At 40.6% G+C, this 26,778-nt stretch overlaps 2 protein-coding genes across 3 annotated transcripts in view; both read right to left on the bottom strand.

Moving 5' to 3' along the window:
* Window positions 1-1,064: 1,064 nt before the first annotated feature.
* CHAF1B (chromatin assembly factor 1 subunit B) lies at window positions 1,065-21,674 on the bottom strand. 2 transcript variants are annotated; one of them, XM_076353810.1, is made up of 14 exons: window positions 21,608-21,674; window positions 20,618-20,748; window positions 16,633-16,765; window positions 15,773-15,890; window positions 14,124-14,227; window positions 11,766-11,862; window positions 9,982-10,066; window positions 8,884-8,977; window positions 8,188-8,257; window positions 8,013-8,104; window positions 6,367-6,529; window positions 5,654-6,076; window positions 4,063-4,154; window positions 1,065-3,552 (listed from the first exon to the last, which is right to left on the bottom strand). In XM_076353810.1, the coding sequence occupies exons 2-14, from the start codon at window positions 20,741-20,743 to the stop codon at window positions 3,440-3,442; spliced, it is 1,710 nt and encodes a 569-aa protein (XP_076209925.1). In that variant the 5' UTR covers window positions 20,744-20,748; window positions 21,608-21,674; the 3' UTR covers window positions 1,065-3,439. The 2 variants fall into 2 exon arrangements, with proteins under 2 accessions (XP_076209925.1, XP_076209935.1); XM_076353820.1 differs by lacking the exon at window positions 21,608-21,674 and adding an exon at window positions 21,468-21,509.
* Window positions 21,675-23,264: 1,590 nt separating this feature from the next.
* Window positions 23,265-26,778, bottom strand: part of MORC3 (MORC family CW-type zinc finger 3) — a 31,438-nt gene continuing 27,924 nt past the window's right edge. Inside the window, exon 17 of the mRNA XM_076353788.1 lies at window positions 23,265-25,807. Within this exon, the coding sequence (XP_076209903.1) occupies window positions 25,654-25,807 (154 nt within the window). The 3' untranslated portion in view covers window positions 23,265-25,653. The remainder of the gene's footprint in view (window positions 25,808-26,778) is intronic.

Below are 26,778 nucleotides of genomic sequence, written 5' to 3'. Positions count from 1 at the left end.
CTCTCCGAGATCTATAGTCCACATTGATACTTACACTATCAGACAATACAGACTTCATCTGTGCAGTAGCCATGGTGGATGTGTTCACTCCCCACCTTTCATTATGCTTCATGCACCTATGCAAAATCCATGTGGTTCTGAGGAAGGTGGGAAGAAATGGCACATGAAGACCACATCTCTCAAGGGACTTCCACGACTAGTAAGTAACTTCTCCATCTTAAGTGTTGAATCACTTTCTCCTTCGAAGTACGCCAAACTGGAAATGTCAGCATTCACAGAATCACAGAATGGGTGAGGTTGGACGGACCTCTGGAGGTCATCTGGTCCAACCCCCCTGCTCGAGCAGTCCCCTCTGTCAGCCTAGAGCCTGGGGAAATGACTTTGTGCAACTGTGCTCTTTTTTTGGTTTTTCAGGGGACTGGCCTGTGGGACACTGACATACACTGGTACCAAATGTGCTGATGGGAGCAGGGCTTGGACACCCCAAATGAAGAGTTCTGCGGTTCCCCGAGTTTAACAGCAATTTGCTGCCTCTTACAGAAGTTACTTCTATGAGTTCAGCTCCCTCTTCTTACTGCTGCGAGGTCAAAAGATGTAGACAGGGCGTTTTTCCATAATGCTATCTCATCAAGATAGCACAAGCAGGATAATAGTCCTTAGAGCGGATTAGATCCTTACAGAAGGCACTGAGCAAAATGTGACCTAAGAAGATGACACGTACACCACGTTCACAGTTGGAATATGAATTCAGGGTCCATTTGAACTACGAACACTTCAGCTGGCCAATTAAAATTAACATTTAAGTCAAACCTGGACTAAAGAGCACCCTTGAAAGAATTATGTCTATGTAATACATCACCTTATGAAGAAAGAATAGAAACAGCACTGGGCACGTTCTGTCTTGGAGCAGTCTCTAGTGCATGACTGAGAACAAAACACAAACCCACTTTCTATAAACAGTGTGAGAATAGTTTTCAGTGTCTTAAGTATGAATGTTATGTGGGGATGGCCCCTTGGAGACTGAAACAAGGATCACAAAAAAGAGGAATCTACAGTTCTGACTGTCACAGTGTTAAAGATAGTAATTTATTATATGAACGATGGCATCCATTTATAGAAAAAGGTTAAAAACCTAGTGCTGTATAAATTTGACAACAAGGTAGTAACAGAATAAACAGAGAAGTAGGAAATCATAGTGGCAAGAGACAACTAGAACTAAAGGAAAGAAAAAACCCTATCAGGGAAGACGAAATACCAGGTAGAGCATTCTGACAGGTATCATGATGAGGAAGTAAGTTCCAGACGGAAGCAGTGGAAGCCACATTAAGCTTACGGCTCCAATTAGATTGCAAGGCAGAGCGAAAATAAGCTAAGCGACCATATAAACAAACATGGATGTCACCTGAATGGTTATGGTATGAAATAAAGATGAATACTCTGGCAATTAATTGCATCTGAAGATCACATAGACCACATATGCCAATTAACACTAAAATAATATACCTAACCTACTATTTTTCAACAGACAGAGTAGTTTACATTGAAATACACTGTGTAAAAAAAAAAAAGGAGAGGTCTGAGAATACCTATCAGGATAGCTTTGCAATTAGTATTTAGAAGTATGAATTCAAAGGATCCTATGCAGTGCACAAAACAAAACACTGCAGTACTGTACTAAGTGGGTCACTGTCCCACAAAAAGGTGAAATACCAGTATTCTTGTAACTCAAACTGGACAAAACATAAAATAGCAAGTCCAGCAATGCATGTTAGTTACAAATATCTGCTTTAGCTATCAATTCAGATAGCTCTACAAGGTTTAATTTAGATCTCTCTATAAACCTTTGGGAGAAAGAGTTTTAGATGTGGCTTTGCTTGGTAATTGAGTCTTTATATTCCTCACTAGAAGAAAAAACAGGTTTGGTTAAGTCTAATGAAGCTCCATTCTCATCTCAGTGGTTGAAAGCAAAGACACAGTCAGTTTCCTACAACTCTTTGCTCATTAATTTCTGTTGAAATTGAATTGTAGGCAACGTACTTCATTTGCTTGAAACACTCCGACATAGGTATTTGTTAATATTTCCTCCTTATGTTATTTTTATGAATCACTTCTGAAACATCTGTATTTCTGCTTTTCTAAAGCATTAGTCCACTTTCTTAGAAACTGACAGAAAACAAATACGAAGTAAGTTACACACCTCAAACCCCACCAAATCCAGGGAAGAATGAAAGTCAAAGAGCTTTAATGTGAATTGCAGCTTTCCCCTCCTGTGTGTTGTAGAACTTCAAATGATAGACAAATAGGCTAAGTCATAAGAGAAAATTCTGTTTAAAACTTCTACATGCCATTATCAGCTAGAATGACTATTCGCATTTTAAGAATTATCTTACTTTTTAAAAACAAGTACATGACGTTAAAGAAAATGAAGTGGACAAGCTCAGAATACTGTGGCTGAGCATTCTACTTCTGGAGGCTAGGTCTGCACACCACAGAAAATCAAGTGTAGTGATTTTCAATTATTTTGGTCTCATTGTTTTCAATCTGCATGTCTTAAGTTCAATTACATAGCAAGTATTAAATGCTAAAAAGAAACAAACGTTTAGAAATTTAATATACACTGGATTTATATTATGTTTTACTGGCTAAGGGATTTAAGATTTGGAAAAATGAAAAGGGGGAAACTTGTATACTAAATCCTGCTGCCTCAGGAAAATCTCATGTCTGCATTTTTTTAAAATACAGAAACTAAACAATTAAGAACTTTCTTCCGCTGTTTAATGCTTATAACAGGTCTTCAGAGGGTTTCTTCCTTTTGCTTTCTTGCAGTTACAAGTTCTGATTTCTGTTTCAACCATATCAGTCATATTGTATGCTGCTGCATTCAGAGCATCTGAACATCAGCTTCCATTCCACATGCACTGGAGAGCATGAATTATTCTGCACATTGCTAAACATATAAGCCAAGAAATGCTTGAATGAAACAGTTTCTTTTTTTTTTGTCTTAAACCACATTAAATCATTATGATTAAGTCCTTAAAAATTCTATTCTTTTGCCAGACAGGTTGCTGGAAGACATAATACTTTATAAACATCAACTTAGGGACTTTGATGGAGACACTTAAGTTACTGTATGGCTTTCCAATACCCAGATTTCCCTGATTTCCTTAAACTGTGGCATTTCTTGAAGAATGCTGTCTTCAAGAAGTAGAAACGCAATTAGAAGTCACTTCCCAACTATGTCTTCTGCAAAGCTACAAATTCCTGAAACCTGCATCTTCTACTGCCAGCTTCCTTCTTCACAGCACTACGTCAAATATGCATATGGTACTTTAATCAGGAATTGAGGCTTTAACATTTGCAAAAAGAAAAGGACTCTCAGATACAGCTGCATCGCCTTCAGACTGTGAAGAGTCTACTAAAAGCTTAGGCTTTATTTCTTTCAATCGCAACTGATTTGATCTTCAGCAGATGCAGAAAGAGACATTTCCTCAGTTCTAGGACGTTTTGATGCTGGGGGATTTTGAAGGCTGTCATCAGACGGTAATGGCCTCTCTGAAACAGGCAGACAGGAAAATCATTTGAGCTAAGTAAATCCAGATTAAGAAAGTAAATTGGTTTGCTGAATCACAAACAATGCAGCACTCACCAAAAAAAAACCAAAACAACCGTGGCTTGAGAGTCTAGCATCTGAAACAATGATGTGCTGAAAGTACAAGGGTCTTTAAAACTCACCTGTAGGACTTGGAGGACATTACATCCAAGTGAATTTACTCTTCTTGGTTTCAGTGTCAGCTAATGTGCCCATTACTATGAAAACTGTAGTGACATATTGTCACATAAGCAGCTGCCCAAGAGCAACCACAGTGAGAACACATTTCATATCGTCAAAAGCACCTTTCAAACACACCAAGACAATGAAGAAGCTTTAGAATCTGCAACTAGGTTTAGGTGTGTGCTTGACTGTGCTTGTGTTATAAGCTTATAGCTTATTACAGAAGTCTATCATGGAAAGAACTGATTGGCAAAAGACTTTGCTGGATATTAACAGCCACAAAAGCTTACCATGTTCCTGTTCTGAGGAAGGAGGTAAAGGAACTGTATCTGTATATGCAGAGGCTGGCGTATCTGGCTTCAGTGGAATCAAGTTTACTCTCCTTTAAAAGAGCAGAAACAGTTCAATTGCTTTAAAGCCATCATTTCCACAAATACTTTATTTAAAGATTTACGTCAGATAGAATCAGTTAAATTTAAATGTAGTTTAGATATACTTTATTACGCATTTTTTTCTTGTTATATATTGAACAGAGCATTTTTTAGAAGTACTTTAAATACCACTAGTGATCTTTTCCACTAGAAAATACTTCTGCATATGTTATACGTGGCACAATGCTTGATACTCACCTTCAGAGCACAGTGTCTTGATCAAATATTTTAAAATTAAGAGTGGCTGCAAAGGCAGGGATTTTAACCTGTTTCTTGGCACCTGGTAAGTCTTCCAGTTCCACTGGAAGAGCTTACTATTCCCTAGCCCTGTCCATGTTAACATTTTAGATTCATAAAACTCTAGGGAATTATTTTGCCCGCTGAGGTCCACTAACAATTACTGCAAATCTATATTCTTCTGCTAAATCTCTTCTGGATGGCACTTAAAAATTAAGCGCAAAAGCAGCAGAGGATTGAACCATAAAAAAAAAGTCTTACAAGTAGCACCATGCATGCTACTACAAGATGACACTCATAGCATAATCAGTTGATACGATTAAATACAGGTTCTCTCTCTCTCCAAAAGAAAAAGATTAATTAGCTCCATCAGTCACCTCACCCTCCAGGCAAAAGTCACTTTCAACAACCTACAACCCTTTGACTTGTTAGTTCTAGTACAGATGAACAGCCGTGTGTAGAAAGCCATCATCTCCAAGATTTTTCTTTGCGGTTGTGGATGAAATCTACTATCCTGCTTTCTCGTTCATCACTTCTTCCCTAGCCACCTACTAATTAAAACATTCCTATGAGAAGTTGTAATAATTTCCTTTAATTATAAAATAGCCTTGTTTTGCTGACAAGATCTAGATCTCTAATTGCACGGCTGTCTCCTTACTGTTGCACACCAGCTCAGGATCTTATATTGCAGGCTGTTTGACAATCAATACATGGCTTACAGGCAATTTCTAAAAACCTAGATCTTCACCTTAGGAAATAACCTCAATCAATGCATTAAGTCCCACACCCATGACTGTGCAACACTGAGGGCCTGTCTAGACTTGCACTCTTTACTTCTTAAAATATTTCTTGTCAGAAAAGTCTTTAAATAGCTCTTGTCAGCTGAAGGCTTCAGGTACCATCTTTGCACAGAAAATGGGACCTTAAGACAGACACCTGTTGCTGCCACATGGACAAGGCGCAATGGTCAGGTTAACTTTGCTACTGCCTCACATTTCAGACAGATATATAAAAGCTGTATATTTAGGATTCAGGAAACATTTTGACCTTTCAGCTACAGTATAACTGGAACAAAAAGTTCCATGTCAAGACAGTTACAACCAAGACACAGGGATGGGAATTTATGTCTAAACTCCAACCCTTTAAACGTAGCCCAAGCACAGCTTGTCTTGGCCTTCATACTTATGACTGGAAATGGCAATATAAATCTCACCTTGGTGTTTTGCTCCATGCTTGTAAAGTGTTGAGAGTAATCCTCCTGGGCTGGTTTACTTTAGTGCTCTGGCTGGCTGGCTGGCTGATCTTCCTCTCATCTGAGGATGAGACTGGAACATTTTTTATGCCAACAGGTGTGGAAGGCAAGTCCTTACCGGCAGCTGTGGGTGTTCTAGGTTGGAGGGTGGGAGTGCTGGGATCAGTGGCCCTGCTGGGAGGAGTCCCCTCTGTCAGCCTAGAGCCTGGGGAAATGACTTTGTGCGACTGGCTCTTTTTCACTTTCTTCTCTGTTGCACCAGAAGTCCTGACATTTATCTGTGGCTTCTCCTTCAATGGTATTCCCAGTTCATCCTTCTCAAAGGTAACAAATGAACAGTATCCATCCATGGAAGAAATAGCAAGAAAGGCTCCATCGCTGGACCTATTTGTGATTTGTTTTTTTCCATTAAGAGGAAAGGTCAGAACTTTTCTTCAACCCTCACCCTCCCATCTATAACACATGCTGTACCTGACTTTTCCTCATCCCTTCCCCAAGTACATGTATACATTTAAATAAAACTGCGGTCAAGTGAAAGATATCCAATCCAAATGAACAAAAGATCTTCAATTCTGGCCTTCGCATCTGATTTAATCTCTCTGGTGTGCAGAACTTCAACATGTAAAAGGGACATTTCCATCACAACAAATCTTAACAATATAACAATTACCTACCATGAAATGTCACTCAGGGTGTGATAATGTATGTTAGAAACATAACCAAAGGGGAAGGACTGCTCAGTATCATAAAAAAGCACAGAATCTTCTGAAGCAACAGCAAACACCAATCGATAGGGAAGATTAAATAGAGCAGGAGCTGATTTCTGACTGATTTCATCTAGAATGCAAAGAAATGAACACACTGAGAATTGTCTTTTCTATTAATTGCAAGGTAGTAACTGCACTAGCTTAGTCATGAATCTAAATAAAGATTTCATTATTAATCAGTATCAAGGTAACAGCTGAGAAGACAGCGCTTCTATAAAATGTAAAGTTTAATGTCAAGCACTAACAATTCTGTTGCCTGAAGTTTGCCCTCTATTGCCTTAGCTTAAGACAGAGAAATTGGCCAGAATTTGTCCATCTGGATTGCTATTATTTTGTTTTGTAAAGTTTGTCATATATTTTCCAGCTGAAATTTTTCAGCATATTTATATGCACTTGAGTATAAAAGTCCAAACACACCTTAGGATATAGTGTAAATCAAGGTCACGACAAATTTATACCACCACATTATATTCTGTATGACTCAGTCAAAACAATGGATATAGCTCCATTTGTGTTATCTTGGGTTCAGCTCCTAGCTAGTCTTATCATTGCAACATGAGTTCTTTGTAAGGGCAGATTATTCCAACTTCTACTGGAAGCTGAGTGCTAGCTAGCTGCTTTCAGAAATTCCTAGTATACAGGGCTCCCGTTCAGCTCTACAGTTATTATGGAAGCTGCACACTGAAACAGAGAGGCCATTAACATTAACATAATGTAACATACTCATATCTATAGATTTCTAGACTGTCTTAGATTTTCACTTCTCTGGGTGTATGTTGCAGAAACTAAACACTCCGTTTAGAGGAGCTACAGAGACCAACAGCAGACACTCATCTCCCTACTTTGCAACACACTATTATGATGGATCTAAAGATGACAATGAAAATAACAGAACACAACAACAGGTGATCTCTAAATCCTGTAAGGAATACTACAGATTGACCCTCTAAAGAAAGGAGCAAAGCTCTGCCTTTTCACCAGAGTAAGACTGGTCTTGTTAAAATATAAACACTCCTGGACCCACTGGGCTCACAATAAGGCTGGATTTCAATCTCCGGGTAAGTTCTCATGCAACTTCATACAATCCTTTCCCCACCTCGGAACTCCTGTTCCGGCCAGTAACACCAGCACTGCTTCAGGTTTGGCTTCCTTGAATAAACAGCAATGGTTGTTGCAAACTACACCAACTCTCTGGTGCTTCTGTGATGCAGGTAGTTGAGACTAACAGAAAACATTTCACTGGGCCACTCCTTTAGTGCTAAGCCAAGTTATTTACTTTTACTCACACAAGATGGTTAAAAGTTAAAAAAATATTAAACAGTGTTTCTGTAGCCTAAGAGGCCAAGTAAGAACGTTTATCCACAATATCAAAAGCTACTCACAAGGTACTTAAGGTGGATTCAGGGTCTTAGAATCAGGAAACAGCTTCTAAGATGTGGTACAACACTATCTTAACAGAATGTTAAAAGGCTAGGGCATAAAATAGTAAACAGCCACGTTGGCCTTTTCACATATTTGCTGTAAAATCATACTCCCTGAAGGATTTACAGTACCTTTATTAAATGCTTGTCTCAACTCAAAGTAGACTGGGCAGCAGCGAACAGCAAGAGTTGCCTTTCCAGGACATGGCAGGTGACCCACGGGCCTTTTACAAAGAATCAGTATTTCAGAAAACAGCGGTTTTTTTTTTTTTTAATAAAAAGATATTTTGATCTTATTAAACTCTACCTTTTAAGGTTGTTTCTGGAGAAAATATACGTGGTGTTTGTTACATTTTCTCCTGATTCAACACAGCCAGCTGCAAAAATAAAGGTTAAGACATTACTCATCAACTCAAAGGTACTGAGTACACACTTTATGTCCATAAACATTCTATTTCAGGAATTAGGCCTGTCAGTTGGGCAAGAGCTGTGCAACCTGAACACAACTTAAAAAGGCATCCCAAATATTTATTTAGTGCTGGTTTTGTTTCCCTTATATACTTCCCCCTCAAAGCTTCTTTTTGATGTTGCCAGACATCTATAAAAGCAGTGCTTATATGGGCAAACTGATCCCCTCCTTGCAATGTTATTTTTACTATGACTGCAGAATGTTCATAAGAAAGGATACAAACAAAGAGAAACCACTCAAAAGAAACCGCTCATTATTCTTCATTTCTATTTTAACAGAGCTGTATTGTCGCAATTTACATGTTTCAGTTCAGAAAAATGCCATAAATATAATTTTTTTCACAGGAGAAAGTTGATATTCTGGACTACTAATGGAAGAGTAATATGGAGTCTCTATTTTCTTCAATAGGAAGAATGAGGAATGGCATAATTAAGACAAATAAGCATCCCCTAGCAGTTTGAAAGCAATCTTGATGCACATTCAAACTAGAGCATAACAGATACAATGTAAGTTATAGTACACATTCTCACATACCTGGAGTGAGTAAATAGGAGCCATCAGGAGTAAAACTGAGCCTGCGGAAAAATGACTTCATGCTGTCATCATGAAACATCCGATAGCTCCTAGCCTGGAACATTGAAAATATGATTGTGCAAAGTGCCATGAACGTGTCAGCTGGAATTCAAGTGAGAAAAACCATCCAGTTGTACAATCCAACCTGATGGAACTTTTTAAATAAAAGATAAGTGTTTTAAAAACCACAGCACCTTCAAACTCACTTTCTGCTGTGCTATAAATTCTTCACAGCCAAGAAAAATAGTCCTTGATCCCTCTTCAGCTACTAATCAAAAGACTCCAAGAGCAGTCACATTAGACCAGTAATCAAAAAATAGTAATAACCTGGAGAACAACATTATTTAACAGTCAACGTAAAAGCCTGAACTTAGGCATTTAATTTTAACTCTAATAGTAGAGGTTTAAAGAGAACTTCTATAATGGCAAAACACCCTCTCTCAGGCCTGTTCTTTAGTCTAAAACTTACAAATGTTTTCACAAAAAAAGAAAAGGAATAGAAGGAATTAAAAAGGTTATAGCCAGCTTGGAGGTGTTATTTTACTATCACTTAGAACTGTTTGGGGGAAAAAAGCTCTTTGTTTTCCCTCTTAGGGTTAGAGAGAATTTCCTAAATTTTCACTAATTCATATTTTTCCTAAAAATCAGACTACCTTTTTGAAAATTTCAGGCTGCTGACTTTAAAATATTATTAATGGATAATACATAGCAATAAACTTACAGCTACTGACAGACATGTTTGAAGTTTTTCCTGTTAAGAATTCACTATGCACAATATTTTTTCCACACTGTTTTTAACTTTTACAACCAAAGACATTGTGTTACTACTTTAATCAGCTGAACTTGCAAGTGTTCGTTCTTAGTCATTTCTTTAATGTTCGAGGAAACCTGAAGCGGTCTCTGTTTACAAAATGCAAAGGTGAGAGAGAGACAAAAATATCTGATACAGTGATTACTTGAATGGAAAATATTTGCCCCTTTGGTTTCATAGACTAGAACAACTCACATAAAATAGCACCCAGTGCATTCTCCAGTACCATTAGTAGCAGAACAATGTACCTCTCCTTCAGCTCCTGATCCGGATGGCATCTTGGTAACATTGAATGCTACACGCTTGGTTTGCGTGTTGTATACCCGCAGGACCCTACATGGTGGAGAGCACAGTTAGCTACGAACAGCTTCCTTTCACCCCAAGTTTCACACAGCACTACGGCACCTCACTTCTGAGTCAGGACTGCCAAATATAAATGACAATCACACATTAACTGTAACTCCATTCAGGAGACACCACCGGGTGGACATGTTTTGATGGCTAAATAACCAGTGGATCACTGACAATTATTTGACTCAGTAAGGTTTGTGAAGTGCCAGCATAGGCATTCGTGGAAGAATGAGGGAATTAGCGGACAGTGATCGGCCACGCCATTCCTACCTGTGCTGTAGTAGCCATTATGTTCCTGTGGAGTGGGAACTCACCTCAAAGACAATTAGCTACATCTCTATGCTTCAGTTTCCTTTGGAATAAATGAAACTGGAGTACGTCTCTGTACAGAACGTTGGAACTCCCCTGACTTCATCTCACTGAAACAGCCAGTAGCCTAAGCAAAGCCAACTGCTTGTCCCACCATCCCCTCCTTTCTGCCAGCTCTGACCTTTACCGAGTTACGTTGGCTTGTTAGGCTGGCAGAAAACCAACGTAACAAAAAATAGACAGCTTTCTGCTGATTTAATGTGCTGAAACAGCTCCACAAAGAGTTCTGGACAGAGCTAGGAAGAGAAAATAGAAGGCAAGGCTGTGGCAGACAGTTTGAGACAGTTGTGGAACTACTGGCTCTGGATGTCATACAGCTAAGCTGGTCTGCCAAAAGGAGGAAGAGGTCTCCCCACCCCGGGCTGGTGGCTGCCCAGTCCTGGCAACTGGCCTGGCTCCTGTTAGACTCCCGCTGAGCCAATGCTATTCACTAAGTTTGCAGAAAAGTGTCTGAAACCTGAGGGGGTGGGAGATTTCCCCTCTTCAGATTAGTTCATGCCCTCGCTTGCAACTTCACTCCAAGAAAAACTTGTGCATCATTCTATTACTTGTGTTTCACTGCTGTTCATTTTAATAAAGGCACACAAATTTCACATAATTGATTATCAGAAGGCAGAGGGTCACAATGACCTAGTCACCATTAACTTACCATTTTTCTAGGCCTACTGCAAATCTTAAATCAAAACTACTTTTCCACTATTACAGCAATTTTCTTTGCAGCGGGTGCCAGATGACATGCATTTATTAGCCAGCTGCAAACCCTTCAGAGCAGCACACATGCCCTAAACAGTTTAAGCTCAACTCAAAGTTATGACAAGGGCCAAGTTTATGAAGTGTGTGTTTTGCTTTCCTAATGATGTCACTTACAAAGCTGTTGGCAATGGAGGGAGCGAGAGGGCAAAAGAAAGATATCAGTGGAAAAACATTTTAACTGATTTCTTAACCTGCTTATATCTTTCTGTAAAACAACAAGGATGAACTTATTAGCTCATTATCAACCAGAGAACACAGCACCCTTACGATGTATTTGGTATCTCTAATGATCAATACCATGAAAACTTACTTCCTGAAGAAAAATTTCTACACAAGTTTATGTAAGCTTATTTGCTGCTTAGAGGACACTCGGACTTCAGGAATCATTTACCACAAGCAAAAGATTAACTAAAGTATCGTTTTAATTTCACATCAACCTTCCTACAGAACAATCTGAATAAAATTAAAAGAAAAGTCACATTTATCCCATACACTTGCTTTTAATTCATCCTCAAGTAAGAAAGAGCACTAAGACAAAACACTTAGACCAACAGCTCACCTATCACAACTCAGAGTTGCAATGTACTGGCCTAGAGGATCCCAGGTTACTCCTTGGACGTAACTCTTGTGTTCATTTAATATTGAAACCTTCTGTCCTGAAATTACAAACAGTTTCCAGATTCTAAATGCAAATGTGTTTTAAAACATTTCTTCATTTCAGAAATAAAACAAGACAAAATGTTTCAAAATCATTTTTTAAACACACAAACTGTTAACTTGATGGTACCTGATAAGAGTATCTGAAAGAGTTGCTTTATTTCTAGAATCTTCACAAGTACAGTAAATTATGACATGCCAATTTAAGGCTTGTTCCCTACAAACTAACTCAGATAAGCAGCTTGGCTTAGGCATTAAACATGCAAGATGAGTATATTTCAAAATCTTTGTGATTTAGAAAAAATTTTCAAGCAAGTCTAGCTGTTCAACAGCTAACTGAATTTGGCTGAACACTGAGCCAGAAATTCCAGCGTTAAAACATAACTTTCAGCTGGGGTTAGACAGCCAGGCTCTCCTATCTAGGGCTGTATAAACTCACCTACCCTGCTGAGCAGGCAGTGAAAAAAATATACTACATAATGCTGACTGACGCTTACACACGGGCAGCTTTCAGAAACAATTCTACAGCAGTGCTAACTCAAGTTCTTCCACAGCTTACTCTGTCATGAAGATCTCTCAAACACATCAGTTCCCTGACTGCACTGATGTTCCACAGTTGAATATCTCAGATCCAAACCATTGTGATGAGGTAAAGTTACAGATAAACTCATTAAATACTTTGTTTTGAATACTAGGGACAGAGGTCTTTCTTATATTAGTATAGTGTTGCTTTGTTGCAAAGAAATACTATAAGCTGACAAGTTTCAAAGACAATAGCTCTTCAAAAAGATTACACAAAAAGGGTTGAGGCCGTGCTGCATAATACCGGAAGTCCTTCTGTTGCAGTATTCTGTTTCAGCTAGTGGCCAACAACAGATGCCAGAGTATAAGAACAGAGCAAACACGTAATGGTATTTCTACAGGATACCCTCTAAGTTGCCAACAATTTGTACCTCAAGGACTTCTTAAGCCAGTGATGTTCTCTTTGTCCTAAACAGCCCCATGGACTTTTACTATTGATTTTCTTCCAGCCATTTTTTTTTTTTTTTTTTTAAAACCATGCAATCTTTTAACCTGGGTATTACTGGAAGCTATCCTTGAAACTCTTTCCTTCAACATACCTACAACTTCAATCACAAAGCCTACGTTTTCCAGTAATGGCTTCTTACTTCCAACTTACTAGTTGTCTCTCTGCCTAGAAGACACAAAATGCCCTCCATGGCATTAATTGCATGCTAAAAGAAAGCAGTGAGAATGGAAGACATTACATATAAGTAACGTATCAGCTTAAGAGGCCATCCAGCTTTTTTTAGTAATAAGTCTAATAGATATGTCCCTTTAAAGTTGTTACAAGCAGTCTGAGATGCAAGAGACATTTGGTCACGCTGCCCCTACACATACTTACGCTCTGAGCACACACTCTTAATTGAACATTCATGTATTTATGGTAAAAACTTTTGGAAAGGAGTATATGTGACAGTTCGGATGGGAGGCACATTAAGCACCCAAACCAAGAACACAAAAATGTCAGCAGCAGAACATTCATATTTTCATGCGTGCGTGCACTGAAAAATTAAACTGGATTCTACTTTATTTTTCCTAATTAGACACTAAATATTAGAAATGTGAGATAAAAGGTTAACTTGAGAGAAAGTTAAGTATTTCCACATTAAATTAAAAGCAAAAGTAATGATTACACTGCTAATAAGAAAACATTAAGCCATTGTAAAGCAACCTAACCTAGCTGGTTACTACCAGAACTTCTACAAATGGGCCTTTCTTGGAGAATACAAGCAAACCTACTGCAGTGGGATACGCATGAACAGAAGCGTTTTGCTGAATGGAGCCTAAAAAAAAATATGTCATATCTTGTGAAACAGAGCCTGCATCCTATACTCGCTTCCCATTTTTTACCTAGGTAGTTAGTTACCTGATACCAATCAAGTTTTGTTTGTTGGGGTGTGGGGCGGAGTAAGTAATATACAAGTTGCTTGAGTAGGAGTCGGGGGGGGGGGGGGGGGGGGGGAACATTGGGTGAAGTTTACTTCCTGAATACTCCAAGGTTAAGAGATTACTTACGTGTAAATTTTGCTGGCCTGAGGGTATCTTTATATGCTAGGCTATCTGCCTCACAATCCCAGAAGTCTAGCAATTAAGTGGGCTGTTCTCTCACAAAAAAAGATGCTTTCAACTCTTTTGATAAATACCATGAGACACTTCCATCAGGACTGAAGCAGCAAGTGATAAACGTAGCATTTACCTTTATTGACATCCCACATTATAGCTGTGTTATCTACAGAAGCAGATGCCATGTAATTTCCATCTGAGGTCCAACAAATATCATACACATCTTCTAAGTGGCCTCTAGAAGCCAGAAGAGAAGAAACCAATTCTTAATTTAAAAATTAATAGCTACATGTAAAAGTGAGTTTTGTACATTTTTAGGTTAAAAAAAAAAATCAGAGGCAAATAAAGTATCATTGAAGTGAAATGAACAATACGACCTTCAGCTTTTAAAAAAAACCCTTCCATACTCAGAAGGCAGTAGAACATTTTAAAATAGCACATCCTACTTCTACTCAAAATAAGTCTCCCTTTTCAACAGTTTTTTCATAGACAATGAAAACACTGCATTTGAAGCAATTCATGAATTTGTACCTAGAGTTCTGCAAATGAAAGTTTCTAGGATTTGTACAAACAGAAAATAAAACACTACACCAGAGTAATTAGGAAGTGTCACTATTCAAGAAAACTTTCCTGCATATTAATGGGTTTTATAAAAGCAGTAAACAAACATGCATACTCAGCAGAACCACATGAAATAGAAAATTAAGGTTGATTTAGATATAGTTGAACAAACATTGCAAGATATTCCGAACCACCTAGAAGGGCTCCATCAAAAACAATTTGTATTGCTTGTAGTTTGAAGACTTATCATACAGCGTGGTAACTTTAATAATAAACATTTGCAACACCAAGTTTAGGAAAGGGGGATTGGGTTTGCTTGCTTGCTTTAAGAGATTAACTCTAATGTTCCTAAAGGATCATGCTGGTGCTTCGTGCAATCCCACTAGCACTTTTGAAACTGTTCTCACATAAACCTCAGCAGTTGCAAGGAATGTATCAGTTATGGATAGCAGAGTTTTTTATTTTTTGTAAACAAGTGTAAATTCTTAATGGTTTTATCAGTATAGACAGATAGAGACCAAAACTTTTAACAGATACTACACAGAAAGCAAGGCAGAGTTATACATATTGCTCATCCAAAATGCATTTCAGAGTCCAGAACTACTAATTTCTTTCAGTCTTCAGCTGAGAGTGAGAACAGAAGACTGTTGTAGTCCAACTGCCAGCAGTGGTTTGACGCCTTAGGCGCTATCAGCTAATGCTTACTTAGTCTTAGCAGGCACAGTGTATATATTTTATTAACCATTGTACACCTGAAACAAACGCTGTAGATTTTCAGCTATTAAAATGAACTAGTTGAAGAAGATCGGTCGAGCCTCACAGCTATCATCTGGCAAAACTGCATGAATCATTTAATATACTGATGCTTTTTGCTCTAAGAATGATCAAAATTTCCACTATAAAGCTAGTAAATAAAACTTCACATTTACTTTATATATCTCTGTGCTAAGCTTTAAGTGACTGCAAATCTCAGGAACCAATTTCAGAACATGTCAGTTACGTCACATAAACGCCAAATCTTCTGCCTTAACAGAAGATGTAGGTTGGCACTGTATCAAAAAAAATGTTAAAAGACAATAAAAGTATGAATATTAGAGCAAGCGAATTTTAGACAGCATTGAAGTTCAACACACACTGAACAGAAGACTGTATCAGATGATAAAAGCCACTGGGGAATCAAAAACACTGAACAGAAAACACACTCATAAAATATTAAGCTACCTTAAAGTTTTAACAACTGTCCAGTTCTCCTTGTTGAGCTGAGCTTCATCTTCATCCTGAAAAACTAATGGTTCTGATTCTTTGCTATCATTCAACTTCCACAATAAAATAACAGCATCTGTAGAAGAAATCATATGAAGCTTCTTTCTTTCCCGCTCACTGTTTTGTTAATGCATTACATTTAGTTCAACGTTACAATTATCTCACATAAGACACCTGAAAAGCAGTTCTTATTTTGAGGTGGGCAAGAGTAGGTGCAAGACTGCTTTAGCTTCCAGTGTGAGCTACTGATTTTAATCAATGTATTTTATTATTATTTAATTATCTAATTAAAAAAAGATTAAGATATCCAGGTGTAAGATGAGAGTTAAATGGTTAGCTTTCAATCTGCTTTTGATTAGAGCTGGCTATGGTTCTGCACTTTGGGCTTCTGAAAAATCTTCCATTAAGACAGATAACACTTGGCTCTGTCTCAGAGAGCACACGCCTATCTAATACTGTCCTTACTGTGACTGAAGAACCCACGTGGCCCTGGACAGACGAGCCTTAATTTACAAATTCTGCCACAGCTTCCCAGTATGACACTAGGTAATCCATTCAACCTCTCCATCTGGGAAATGGGGATAGTAATTACTTTATATCCAGAAAAGAGCCTCTCAGACACACAGCCAGTGAGAAGTTACTTAGGAACTGCATGACCCGCATTTACTAATTATAATCAGAATGTGAATCTAAAGCTGGAAGTGTTAGAGGGGTACGAAAAAGTTCCTGTATTTGGTTGGGTTTTTTTTTCCCCCTTCACTCACCAGATGCATAAACATAGCTTCTTTATATTGGCTTCATTACACATTATTACTCACCATCTCCTCCAGATGCTAGGATCTCACCGCTTGGAGAGAAGCGCACAACATTTACTGCTTTGGTATGGCGGGCGAGGTTGGACAAGAATTCCACAATTGCTTTTCCATCTGGTCCTTTTTCCACTTTCCATATCTAGTTACAACAGCATTACAGAGAGTTTTTTCAGGAACAAGATGTAATATATATGCACCAGTTCAGTAATCCACAGTTTACTCCTTGGGCAGTCATTCTAAACTTATCTGAAACTTTCAGAGCTAAAGCTGCAGTGGCACCACAAATTTTCCCTCTGCAAGATACAGCTGTGTACTAGGTTTATGTGGCAAGGTTCTGGTAGCTGGGGCAGGGAGAAGTCCTCAGGGGTGGTTTCTGTGAGAAGATACCAAGAGCTGCCCCCATGTTGGACAGAGCCAGTTCCAGTCGGCTCCAAGACTGTCCCACTGCTGGCACCTCTGTGATACCATATTTAAGAAAGGGTAAAAACCACTGCACACAGCTGCTGTGAGAGAAGAGTAAGAAAAATGTGAGAAACAGCCCTGCAGACACCAAGGTCAGTGAAGAAGGAGGGGAGGAGGTGCTCCAGATGCTGGAACAGAGATTCCCCTGCAGCCCCTGGAGAAGATCATGGTGACACAGGTTGTCCCCCTGCAGCCCATGGAGGTCCTCGGTAGAGCAGATATCCACACTGCAGCCTGTGGAGGACCCCACACTGAAGCAGGTGGATGTGCCCTGAAGGAAGCTGAAGCCCGTGGAGAGCCCATGCTGGAACAGGCTCCTGGCAGGAGCTGTGGCCTGTGAAGAGGACGGCACGCAGGAGATTTGCTGGTAGGAACTGTGACCCCGTGGGGGACCCATGCTGGAGCACTCCACTCCTGAAGGACTGTATGCCACGGAAAGGACCCATGCTGGAGGAGTTCGCAAAGAACTGCAGCCTGTGGGAAGGACCCATGTTGGAGAACTTTGTGAAAGACTGTGTCCTGTGGTAGGGACCCCATGCTGCAGCAGGGAAGAGTGTGAGGAGGAAGGAGCAGCAGAGACAACAAGTGATGAACTTGTTCACCATTCCCCATCCCCCTGCGCAGCTTGGGGGGAGGAGGTGGAGAATTCGGGAGTGAAGTTGAGCCTGGGAGGAAGGGGGGGGGGGGGGGGAAGGTGTTTTTAGTTTTATTCTAACTTCTCACTATCCTACTCTGTTATTATTTGGCAATAAATTAAAATAATTTCCCTAAGTTGAGTCTGTTTCGCCCATGACAGTAATTAGTCCTTGTCCCTGACCTTATCTCAACCTATGAGCTTTTCCATTGTATTTTCTCCCCGTCCTGTTGAGGAGGGGGAGTGATAGAGTGGCTTGGTGGGCACCTGGTGGCTAGTCAAGGTCAACCCACCACAAGCTGCAATTGTACTGCAGTATTTTTTTTAGTCTGATGAAATATATTATTGAGTATTTCCAATAAATTAAAAAAAACCCCAAAACCCAAACACATGACATCATTCTGTCTTCATTCATTAACAACCTCTAGCTTCAAGGGGACCTGATCAATACAATGATTCAACAGTATGGAATTACAGTATCTTGTTAACAAATCCGTCAACCACAAATAGTAACAGTCTGAAAACAAACCCGATTACTACAGGAGAAAAAACAACGTATTAGCTCTCTTTAGAAGTCTGAGCAAGTTCAAGATTTTTGCAGCACACCCTGAAGGTCAATGGATTTACCAGTCTCAAACAGATGATTTGAGCAAGAATTGTAATAATTCCAGTTCCCCACCAATCATAACCACAGCATTAAGACAGTTGCATGACATGGACACTCTTCCAGCAATGCTGGCTTAAGGAATTCCTGATCCCACTTGTTCTCACTTTTGCAGGGCATAGTGATGCCACTCCTACTGCTCTACTTGTGACCCAATTCAGCCACGAGAGCAACACTGTTATGTCCCTATATCATGGGACTAAGGCCACAGAGAGCTAAATCCCATTAGGTGTTTCAAATAATCTGTTCTTGGATGCAATTCAGCTCAGAAAAAAACCCAAACCAAAAAACCCCAACAACCAGGCCTTGATAGGAACATATCAAACAATGAAGCAGCCTGAATAAAGACGTTTGTAATTTTGCCAGCTTTCCCTCCTTATGCAATTGTCTTCCGAAAGAAGATGCAGCAGCAGTATCTTCTATGTCAAAGAACACTGAAAATTTTCTGGCCCTAAAGCATGTATATTTATAAATATGACTTAAATATTTATTCAGTAATTTATATATACAGCCAAAATCCCTGAAATGCATACACTGTCATGTAAGAATTCAATTTGCCAGTGACAAAGGGAAAAGTTTTGGCTGCAGTTACTGGAGTAAAACCCTAATTTTTAATGATATTTATCCCATTTATCATCTCCAAAAGAAGGAGGCATTCCAGTCATGCACATATCACAGCAGTTACTATTCATAATAATTTGCTAATAAATACATTAACAAATACTGGCATGTTTCACAAAATACTGCACTGAGGATCCTGAGGAACAAAACCAGATCCAATCCAGGCATTCCAAATTGTAAGTATAGACCTGATCTTTATAACTCAAATTCTCTGCTAAAACAGAGCATTTCCCTATGCAGAAGAAAATGCAGCAGTAATACAAAAAGAAAACCTTATTCTTTGTCTGTGATTATTCCACACATCTCATTAGACCTTATGGCAATATTTTTTATTTCTTCTTCAAATATATCACATGATGGAAGCCTGACAGAACATGAGCAGGCCCAAAAGGTAATTAAAATGTAAAATTATGATGCAAAGACAGATAACTAGATAGACAGGTACATACACACATAGCAGAAAACCTACATGAATTTTTTGCATTGGAGCTCATTACTAAGGAGCATAGGGAGGGTCCCAGGTTGGAACCCTTCAGGATGAGTTTGAGGAACTGTCTCAAAGTGAAAGGTTAGCAGTAGAGACTTTAGTAAACAAACAAAACCAATTTTTTACAGAAAATCACCAGGCCCAGATACCAAAGTCACCTACAGGAACTCAAACATGACATGAACAGCCCAGCAGTGATGGGTAACCTACTCTGTTTCATTCCCAGCTCCAAGAAACAGGGGATGCAAATGTGTCAGTTTTTCAGAAGTGCTCTAACGGTGACCCAAAAAACTCTGACCACTATGTCTACCTTCCATACAGAGAAGCTGTTAAAAGAAAAATAAATTAAAAAATTGAGTCAATGTATTTCTCGGCAAAGGAAACTGTGCCTGACTTGTCCACCAACTTTATTTAAAGAGTTGACTAACATACAGATAAAAAGAATGTGGTTCACCCAGTGCAGTTTCCCAAAGCTTTCCAACTAGGGCTAACACTTTCAGAGAAACCAAGAGATCTCTGAACAATGCAGACAGTCCTCACATGCATTAAGAATCTGGAAGACAGTAAACAATTGCCTCATTTTGCAAAGGTGAATCTTACAGCCACATCTTTTGGGGCTTGTGCTATTCAACATTTTGATAAGTGATTCTCAAAAGGATGAACAACTGATTAACAAAGTTTGCTAACACCAACACAAAATTACTTAGGAGAGTTGCATGTGAAGCTGAGTGAAAGGGCTGTAGAAAGATCTCATACTGCCGAGTGAGTACTTATAAAATAGCAGATAAAATTCAACTTTGATGAACGTAAAGAAATTAAAACCAGTTGTTTCTCATTAACCCACAAGACTGTGCCCTAAATTAGCAGTTACTACTCAGGAGTATCATCCACCAGTTAATGCAGGTAATTTTCTAAAAATAACAGTTCAACACTCAGCAGCAGAACTCAAGGACAGTACGCAAGGAGAATAGTCATTCTGTATATAGCTGTACAATCTCACACTCTTTCCCTAAACCATCCACCACCAGCATCACGTACAGGCCAATAATCTCATACCTTGGATAACAGACCATTTCATGCTCTGCACAGCTACAAAACCAAAACAAACAGGTTTGAAACTTACACGAACGGCTGTGTCCACACCCGCTGAGGCCAGTCGATTGATCTTCCCATCAGCTCCATGTTGGAAGTCTAAGCTGTAAACAGGCTCCTTATTATGCCACACTATTTCACAAGTGATGACCTTCATATTTGCTGAAGAAAACAGAGCAAATACTGGATAAACTCTTGTTTCTTATGACTAAGGCAATCAAAATTAGCACAGGTTTTGCAAGCACTGCAGACAGATCCCATAACAATTTCACTGCAGAAACTGACAGAACGATGGTTTAAGGAAGACCATTTTTAAGTACCGTGATTTATTATGGCTAAAGTTACTGCCTAGACACTGCAGGAGAAGGGCAGAAAAGCCATGTCTCTCAGTGGAATTAAATGTTGTGACAGAAGCGCAGGGCAGGGTTACAGTGAACAGAAAATCCCGAGGGCAGACACGGCAGCTTCTCCCTTTCGGCCCCGGGGCATGCCTGCACTCCCTCGGCTGCCCTGGCCCTGCCCTACCCCAGCTCCTGGCGGGGGTGAGCCCTCGCCGAGCAGCGCCGGACTGGCGCTAGGCGCACCCGTCCAGCCCTCGGGGTAACAACTACTTCTGTACCAGCAGCGAAGCACCGAGAAGCCAAAACAAAGGAAAGGCACGAAGGCCCCGGCGGGGGCAGGAGGAAGGGCAGAGCCGCTCCCCGGGCGGCACCGCTAGCAGGGGCCGCTCCCCAAAGCCCCGGGGGCCTCGCACCCCCGCCGCCGGGGACTGGCGATGCCCGACGCCTTGAGGGGGATCAGCCACGCGGGGCCCAACGCGCTCGCTGGCGACAGCCCCGCAAGCACCGAAGCTAAGTCCCTAACTCCCCGCCACTTCGTACCCCGGCTTCCCGCCCGCAGAGAGCCGGGCTCCCGCTGCGGCTCCTCTCCCGGCAGCACAGCGGGGCGCCGGCGGCCCCGCCCGCCCCAACCGCCACTAACGGGCGGTTGGGGCAGCTGCCCGCGCGCCCCCAGCCCCTACCTGCAGCGCCCCGCGGCCTGGCCGGGCTCTACCGCGGGCGCGCCTTTCCCGCCCCGGCCCGCCCCGCGCCTGCGCGCGGCCTGCCCGCCGCCGGCTGAGGAGACGCCCGGCGGCGCGGCAGCGCCCCCTGCCGGAGGCGGGAGCGGCGAAAAGGCGGCGCCCCGCCAGGCCCCGCCTGCTCCCCTCGAGCACCCGCGGGCACCCCGGGGTGGGACGGCGGTCAGCCCGCCCGGAGCCCCGCTCCCCCGGTCTCGGCTCGCGGTTTGCTGCAGGCGGGTGGTTGGGGCAGCTGCCCGCGCGGCTGTCGCAGCACTTGGCAGCCCTGCCCGCCCCCGCTGGAAAAGCAAAACGGGGGGGAAATGCGTGAACCCGGCCGTGTTGCCGTTTTGGCTAGGATTTTTGCCTGCGTTTTCTTCTGCCTAGGATGTATTTGCCCTGCCCTAGCTTGCTCCCAATTAAAAAACCCCACAGAAACAACAAAAAACGCCCAAAGCTCTCCCACTCCCCAGAAGAAAAAAAAAGGCATTGCTGTATTTGAGATGTTTTTACATTTAGAATGGGTCAAAGGGCCAACCGATCTCCGAAATTCCCCTTTCTTTCAAATGCAAACCTTTCCCTTTGAAATAAGAATAAAAAATTACATCCTTGGAAACCGGCATCTGCTTTTCCTTCTTCCCCCACCACCTACGGCTATGCTGCTTCTCGTCGTCTTCCCAATGCCAAGAGAGGAAAGAACCACTGGCCGCGCGGTTAGAGCCAAAACTTGTACTCCGAAGACCGCACCAGTTATTACACTGCCTAACACGACGGGTGAGAAAGCAGAAGAGAACAAATGAAGTTTTACTGTATACAGATTTTTATTTTCTCAAAAGAAAGAGGACTTCTACCTAGAGGGCGATGAGGATTTCCATGCAAGTATGACTAGGCTTAGAAAGCCAGGACAGCGCAAGTCCTTGCGCTTGGTTTGAAATGTCACTCACGCAGCAGAAAGCATGGAAGTACACCCATATATTAAACCCAGGAACTTCCTTGAAATTCAGTTAAAACATACCCTGGACTGTAACAGCACTGCTTTTTCCACAGCCAGAACGTTTCCGTACCGGTGCAACCCTTCCCACAACAATGCCTTGCACGCTCCAGCCTCTTTATTTATCAGTCGTCTGTATCAGACGACCAAGTACTGGTCAGGGAGGAACGGCCTGCCTCCGCCACAAAACTATCTGAAAGAACTTGAGCCTCTCATGCTGGGGAACTGATCAACTAGCCTAAGGGTAAAATTTCACGAGGAGAGCTGATCCGATCCGACCCAGGAGCTTACCGTCAACCCGAAGAGGCAGGTGGTCCCACCTCCCTACTCTTTACCTTTGCGTTCCCATCACTTCTGCCTTAGCACCACGGAGACAACCACCCTCTAACGACGCCTTGAAACACAGTTTTGCCCCAAATCCTGTCACAGTAACAGTCTTGTAATTGGGTGACAGAATTCCCCGCCCAAAACCGACCGTCCCAAGCAGCACAGCCAGCCAGCCGGCTTGGGGCTCAGTTAGGATGCCTACCTGCTCTGAGGGCACGCTTGCTGCGCCCAAGTCTTCTGCTCAAAACCAGACTGAGCCAGCTTTCTCATAAGACCGAATACTTAAAATAAGCCAGAAACATGAGCCGTTCTGCATAGGATTTATTTATAAACAGAAACATCGCATCTGATCACATACAAATTTTAATCCTGCAAACTCAGATTTATATAGTGTTATTTTTATTTTTTACAAAAAATACATTTTAGCAAGTAAATAAAAACCATTTCCATTAGCCCACTGTTCTCCAAAGTGTAAATGTACAGTGTAAATGCGCCATTTTTAATACAGATATATGCTATATTTTGCCAGCTATCTATAAGAAATTCAACTACAGAGTCTGATGAAACATAATAAATAATGATTAAGAAATGGAAAACTACACACCAATAAATGGAAAATATAAACTTTTTAAAAGTCATACAAACAGTTATATTACAGCCACCTCTTAAAAAAATCAAACATTCAAATTTATCCATTACAAAGTACAACAGTATTGCATTACCCTTATTGGCATACTAGAATAGATAGCATCTTAAAATTGAAATACCATCCATCGAAAGAAAATGACTGAACTACAAATAAAAGGAACATAATCTAATTAAGTCAGGACAGTAGCAGTGCAAAAGCCAAAAATGTTGGCTTTATAAAAAAAGACACTTCCTAGGAATGAACGTATTGAATGCTATTTCATGATTTTTTTTTTTAATTTTTTTTAAAAGCAGGAACCATTTTTCTTGATCACCATTCGGATGACAAATACCACCACAGAGTAAAAGGTGGATTTGCTATCTTTGCCACCCTTCTTCTCATTCCTGCTGACTTCAAAAGAGAAACATGCAATTGGCTGAGAATACTGTCACCATTGTAACATCGGTTTCTCTCGGTACCATTTCTTCAAGGAAGTTTTTGCACGAGCATTAGAGCATAGAACTAGTGGCTTAAGAGTCACTGTAAAACATTTACGGAAAAAAAACAGAAGGGGGAAAAAAAGAGGGACTCCTCTATCTTGCCGATAATAAAAGGTGTCTAAACTTCTAGATAGCATAAACAAGTTATATTTTAACATTTTCAGCTTTAGCTCACTCTGTGATTGTTACCACCACAGATAAGGAAGTGTGCCTCCTTTTCAAAGTACTGCCATTCAACTCGTTAATCAAGGATTTAGGAGTCTGACCCATTCGTACTCAGCACGGTACATTCTGACAGGAAGGCAAGCTTCAGAGACGAATCTCATCACCCTCGCATCTCAGCCTGAAAGACTCCAAGGCAGACTGTATGTTTAATACTGCAACAATTTGTTTTTTGAGATAACATATATAAGCATTTGCATACATCGCAGAACCTCTGTGTCAATCCTGTTCAGCACTGGGCTTCCCTGAAAAAAGGCCTTCAGGTCTCAAGCGGCAGCATTCGATGCAGAGTAGAGGTTGCCCAGGCATCCCACCCTAGCTTTGGATATGCCACCCCAGCTTGTTCTCCTCCAATGGTCCACAAGGATGCTTCCCATTCCACCAGCTGCCTCTGACTTGGAAAAAAGCAGGCAAGAGCTGTGTGTGAAATCTGACCATCGAAGCCGTGTACTGGTACATACCTGGGACTTGCGAACCAGCACTGCTGTGCTCAAGTGGGAACTACAGGGTAGAACTGAAGGTCCCTCTGGCTGTGCTCAAATACAGCCAGGTCCTCGGATGTAGGAAACAAGAATCAAGTAGCAAGGGCAGGACAAACAGGCATGTGGTTTCCATCACTGAAAAGGCTGAAATATCCTAGCCATATCCCATGGAATTGTTTATGCTGCAAAACTGCGTACAGATAATGTTCTTTAGTGACACCAAAAAAATCCAAAAGGGAGTCAAAGTATCATCAGTTTTCAGGATAAAGCCCTTAAAGAATTTTTCTTCTTTTGGTAGTAAAACACAAATATTACCCATATGGCCAAAACTTTCATCTACTAGTTACTTTTCTATCCCATTAATGCAACACACAACATTGCTGATAGCAATGAAACAATACTGTAGTATACAACAACACTACTAAGGTTTGTTCTGAGAGGGAAGTCAAGGAAGGTTCTTTTTTGCATTTTTAATATATTCCACTACTTAGATTTTAGAAGAGGAAATAATTGCAAGTATTAATGCTTAAATAAGATCAAAAGTCAACGAAAAAGCTTTTGTAGAAAAGTATTAAGATTCCTAATAATAAAAATATTTGCAAATTTAATTACAAATACATTTTAAAAGCAAAGTCCTTAATTAAGTACATCAGGGTTGGTCAATATTGACAGTGTTCCTTTAAGAGGAAGCGAAGATAACACCCACTGCATCTGTGGGAACATCTAAACGCGTAGAGTATATACACTTATTGATCAAACTATGTCAAATATATAAAGTGAAGAAGCAGTATATACAATTTTGAACCTACACAAAGGTTATAATGGAAGATCAAGTAAGAGTCTGCTGAAGTCTTAAGATATTAAGTACTACTGATTTCATGCATTTGTTCGACAACTTGTCCTAAAATTTCATCTACTACATCAATATCATAATTTACTTGCTGCAAATCTAGATCAGGCATGATTGTAGCCAGAAGTTGTCCAACATTGACTCGAAGAGAGCGTAGTTTCAGGCTGTGGAGAAATAATTAGATATGATTAGATGTAGATGAAGTTTTACGTTCAAATACACAGTACTTTATTTAACAAAGCTGGGCTAATACTCTATACTGGAAAGACTCCATACATGACTTCCATAAACCAACAAAAAAATGACGCAATTAAAGCTGCATCAAGATAATTTCAAAATCTAGCAGTTTTTCAAAGCTGAGCCTCTCGAGTTTTAATTTTGAAGGTGTACATTCCCTTAGTTTCAAACAAATACCAAGGGCTAAAGTAAACTCTGCCTTTCCCAAAACAGATCAGAAATATTGCTGAATGCTTTTATTTAAGTTAGCAAATAGGCACTGCCACAATCCTTTATCCCACACCACCTTTTTATTTCTCAAAACAACGTTAAACCCCAGTATTTTTATACATTTAGAAGCACAAACTACTACAACCTATGGGAACAAAGGAAGAGAAAAAGAAGAGAGAAGAAGAGAAGTCAAGAAAGAGTGGTTTGTCCAAAGGCTTTAAAATACAAAGAGGAAATAAGGTAAGAGTTATAGTACGGGGAAAATGCTATGCCTCCTCTTTTTGCTTTCTTTCCTGGATCCCCTTGCTCTGTCCTCTTCCTGATCGAATTGCTTCCAAATCACCCATCCCTTCTCTTGAGCGTTTGCTTCTACCATCAGTTCCTTTATCATCTCCAGCAGCCAGCCTTCACAGTGCCATCATATCCCAATAGGACTTGTGGTGGAAGTTACTTGTAAGTCCTGCATATATTTGCTAATTCTTTTAGGAAGCACAAGTCAGATGCTGTATGAAAAAAATGAAATGCTGGCAGATAAAGGGGAGATTTAACCACAGAAAAAATTAGATTGAAAGGGATCTCTGGAAATCATCCAGTCCATTCTCCCCTCCTCTTGCCCCCCCCGCCCCCCCAACACACATTCAAAGCAGGGCTAACTCAGATCAGGTTGCTTAGGACCTTCTTCTGTTTC

The sequence above is a fragment of the Aptenodytes patagonicus genome, chromosome 1, assembly GCF_965638725.1.
Source record: "Aptenodytes patagonicus chromosome 1, bAptPat1.pri.cur, whole genome shotgun sequence".
Lineage (NCBI taxonomy): Eukaryota > Metazoa > Chordata > Aves > Sphenisciformes > Spheniscidae > Aptenodytes > Aptenodytes patagonicus.
This window is presented reverse-complemented; position numbering and strand designations above follow the sequence as displayed.

Coding starts and splice junctions, on each gene's coding strand:
- CHAF1B (XM_076353810.1), bottom strand. CDS start 20,743: ATGAAGGTCATCACTTGTGAAATAGTGTGGCATAATAAGGAGCCTGTT. Junction 8,258..8,883: donor CTCCTATTTACTCACTCCAG/GTATGTGAGAAT, acceptor TTATTTTTGCAG/CTGGCTGTGTTGAATCAGGA. Junction 6,530..8,012: donor GAGACAAGCATTTAATAAAG/GTACTGTAAATC, acceptor TTTGCATTCTAG/ATGAAATCAGTCAGAAATCA.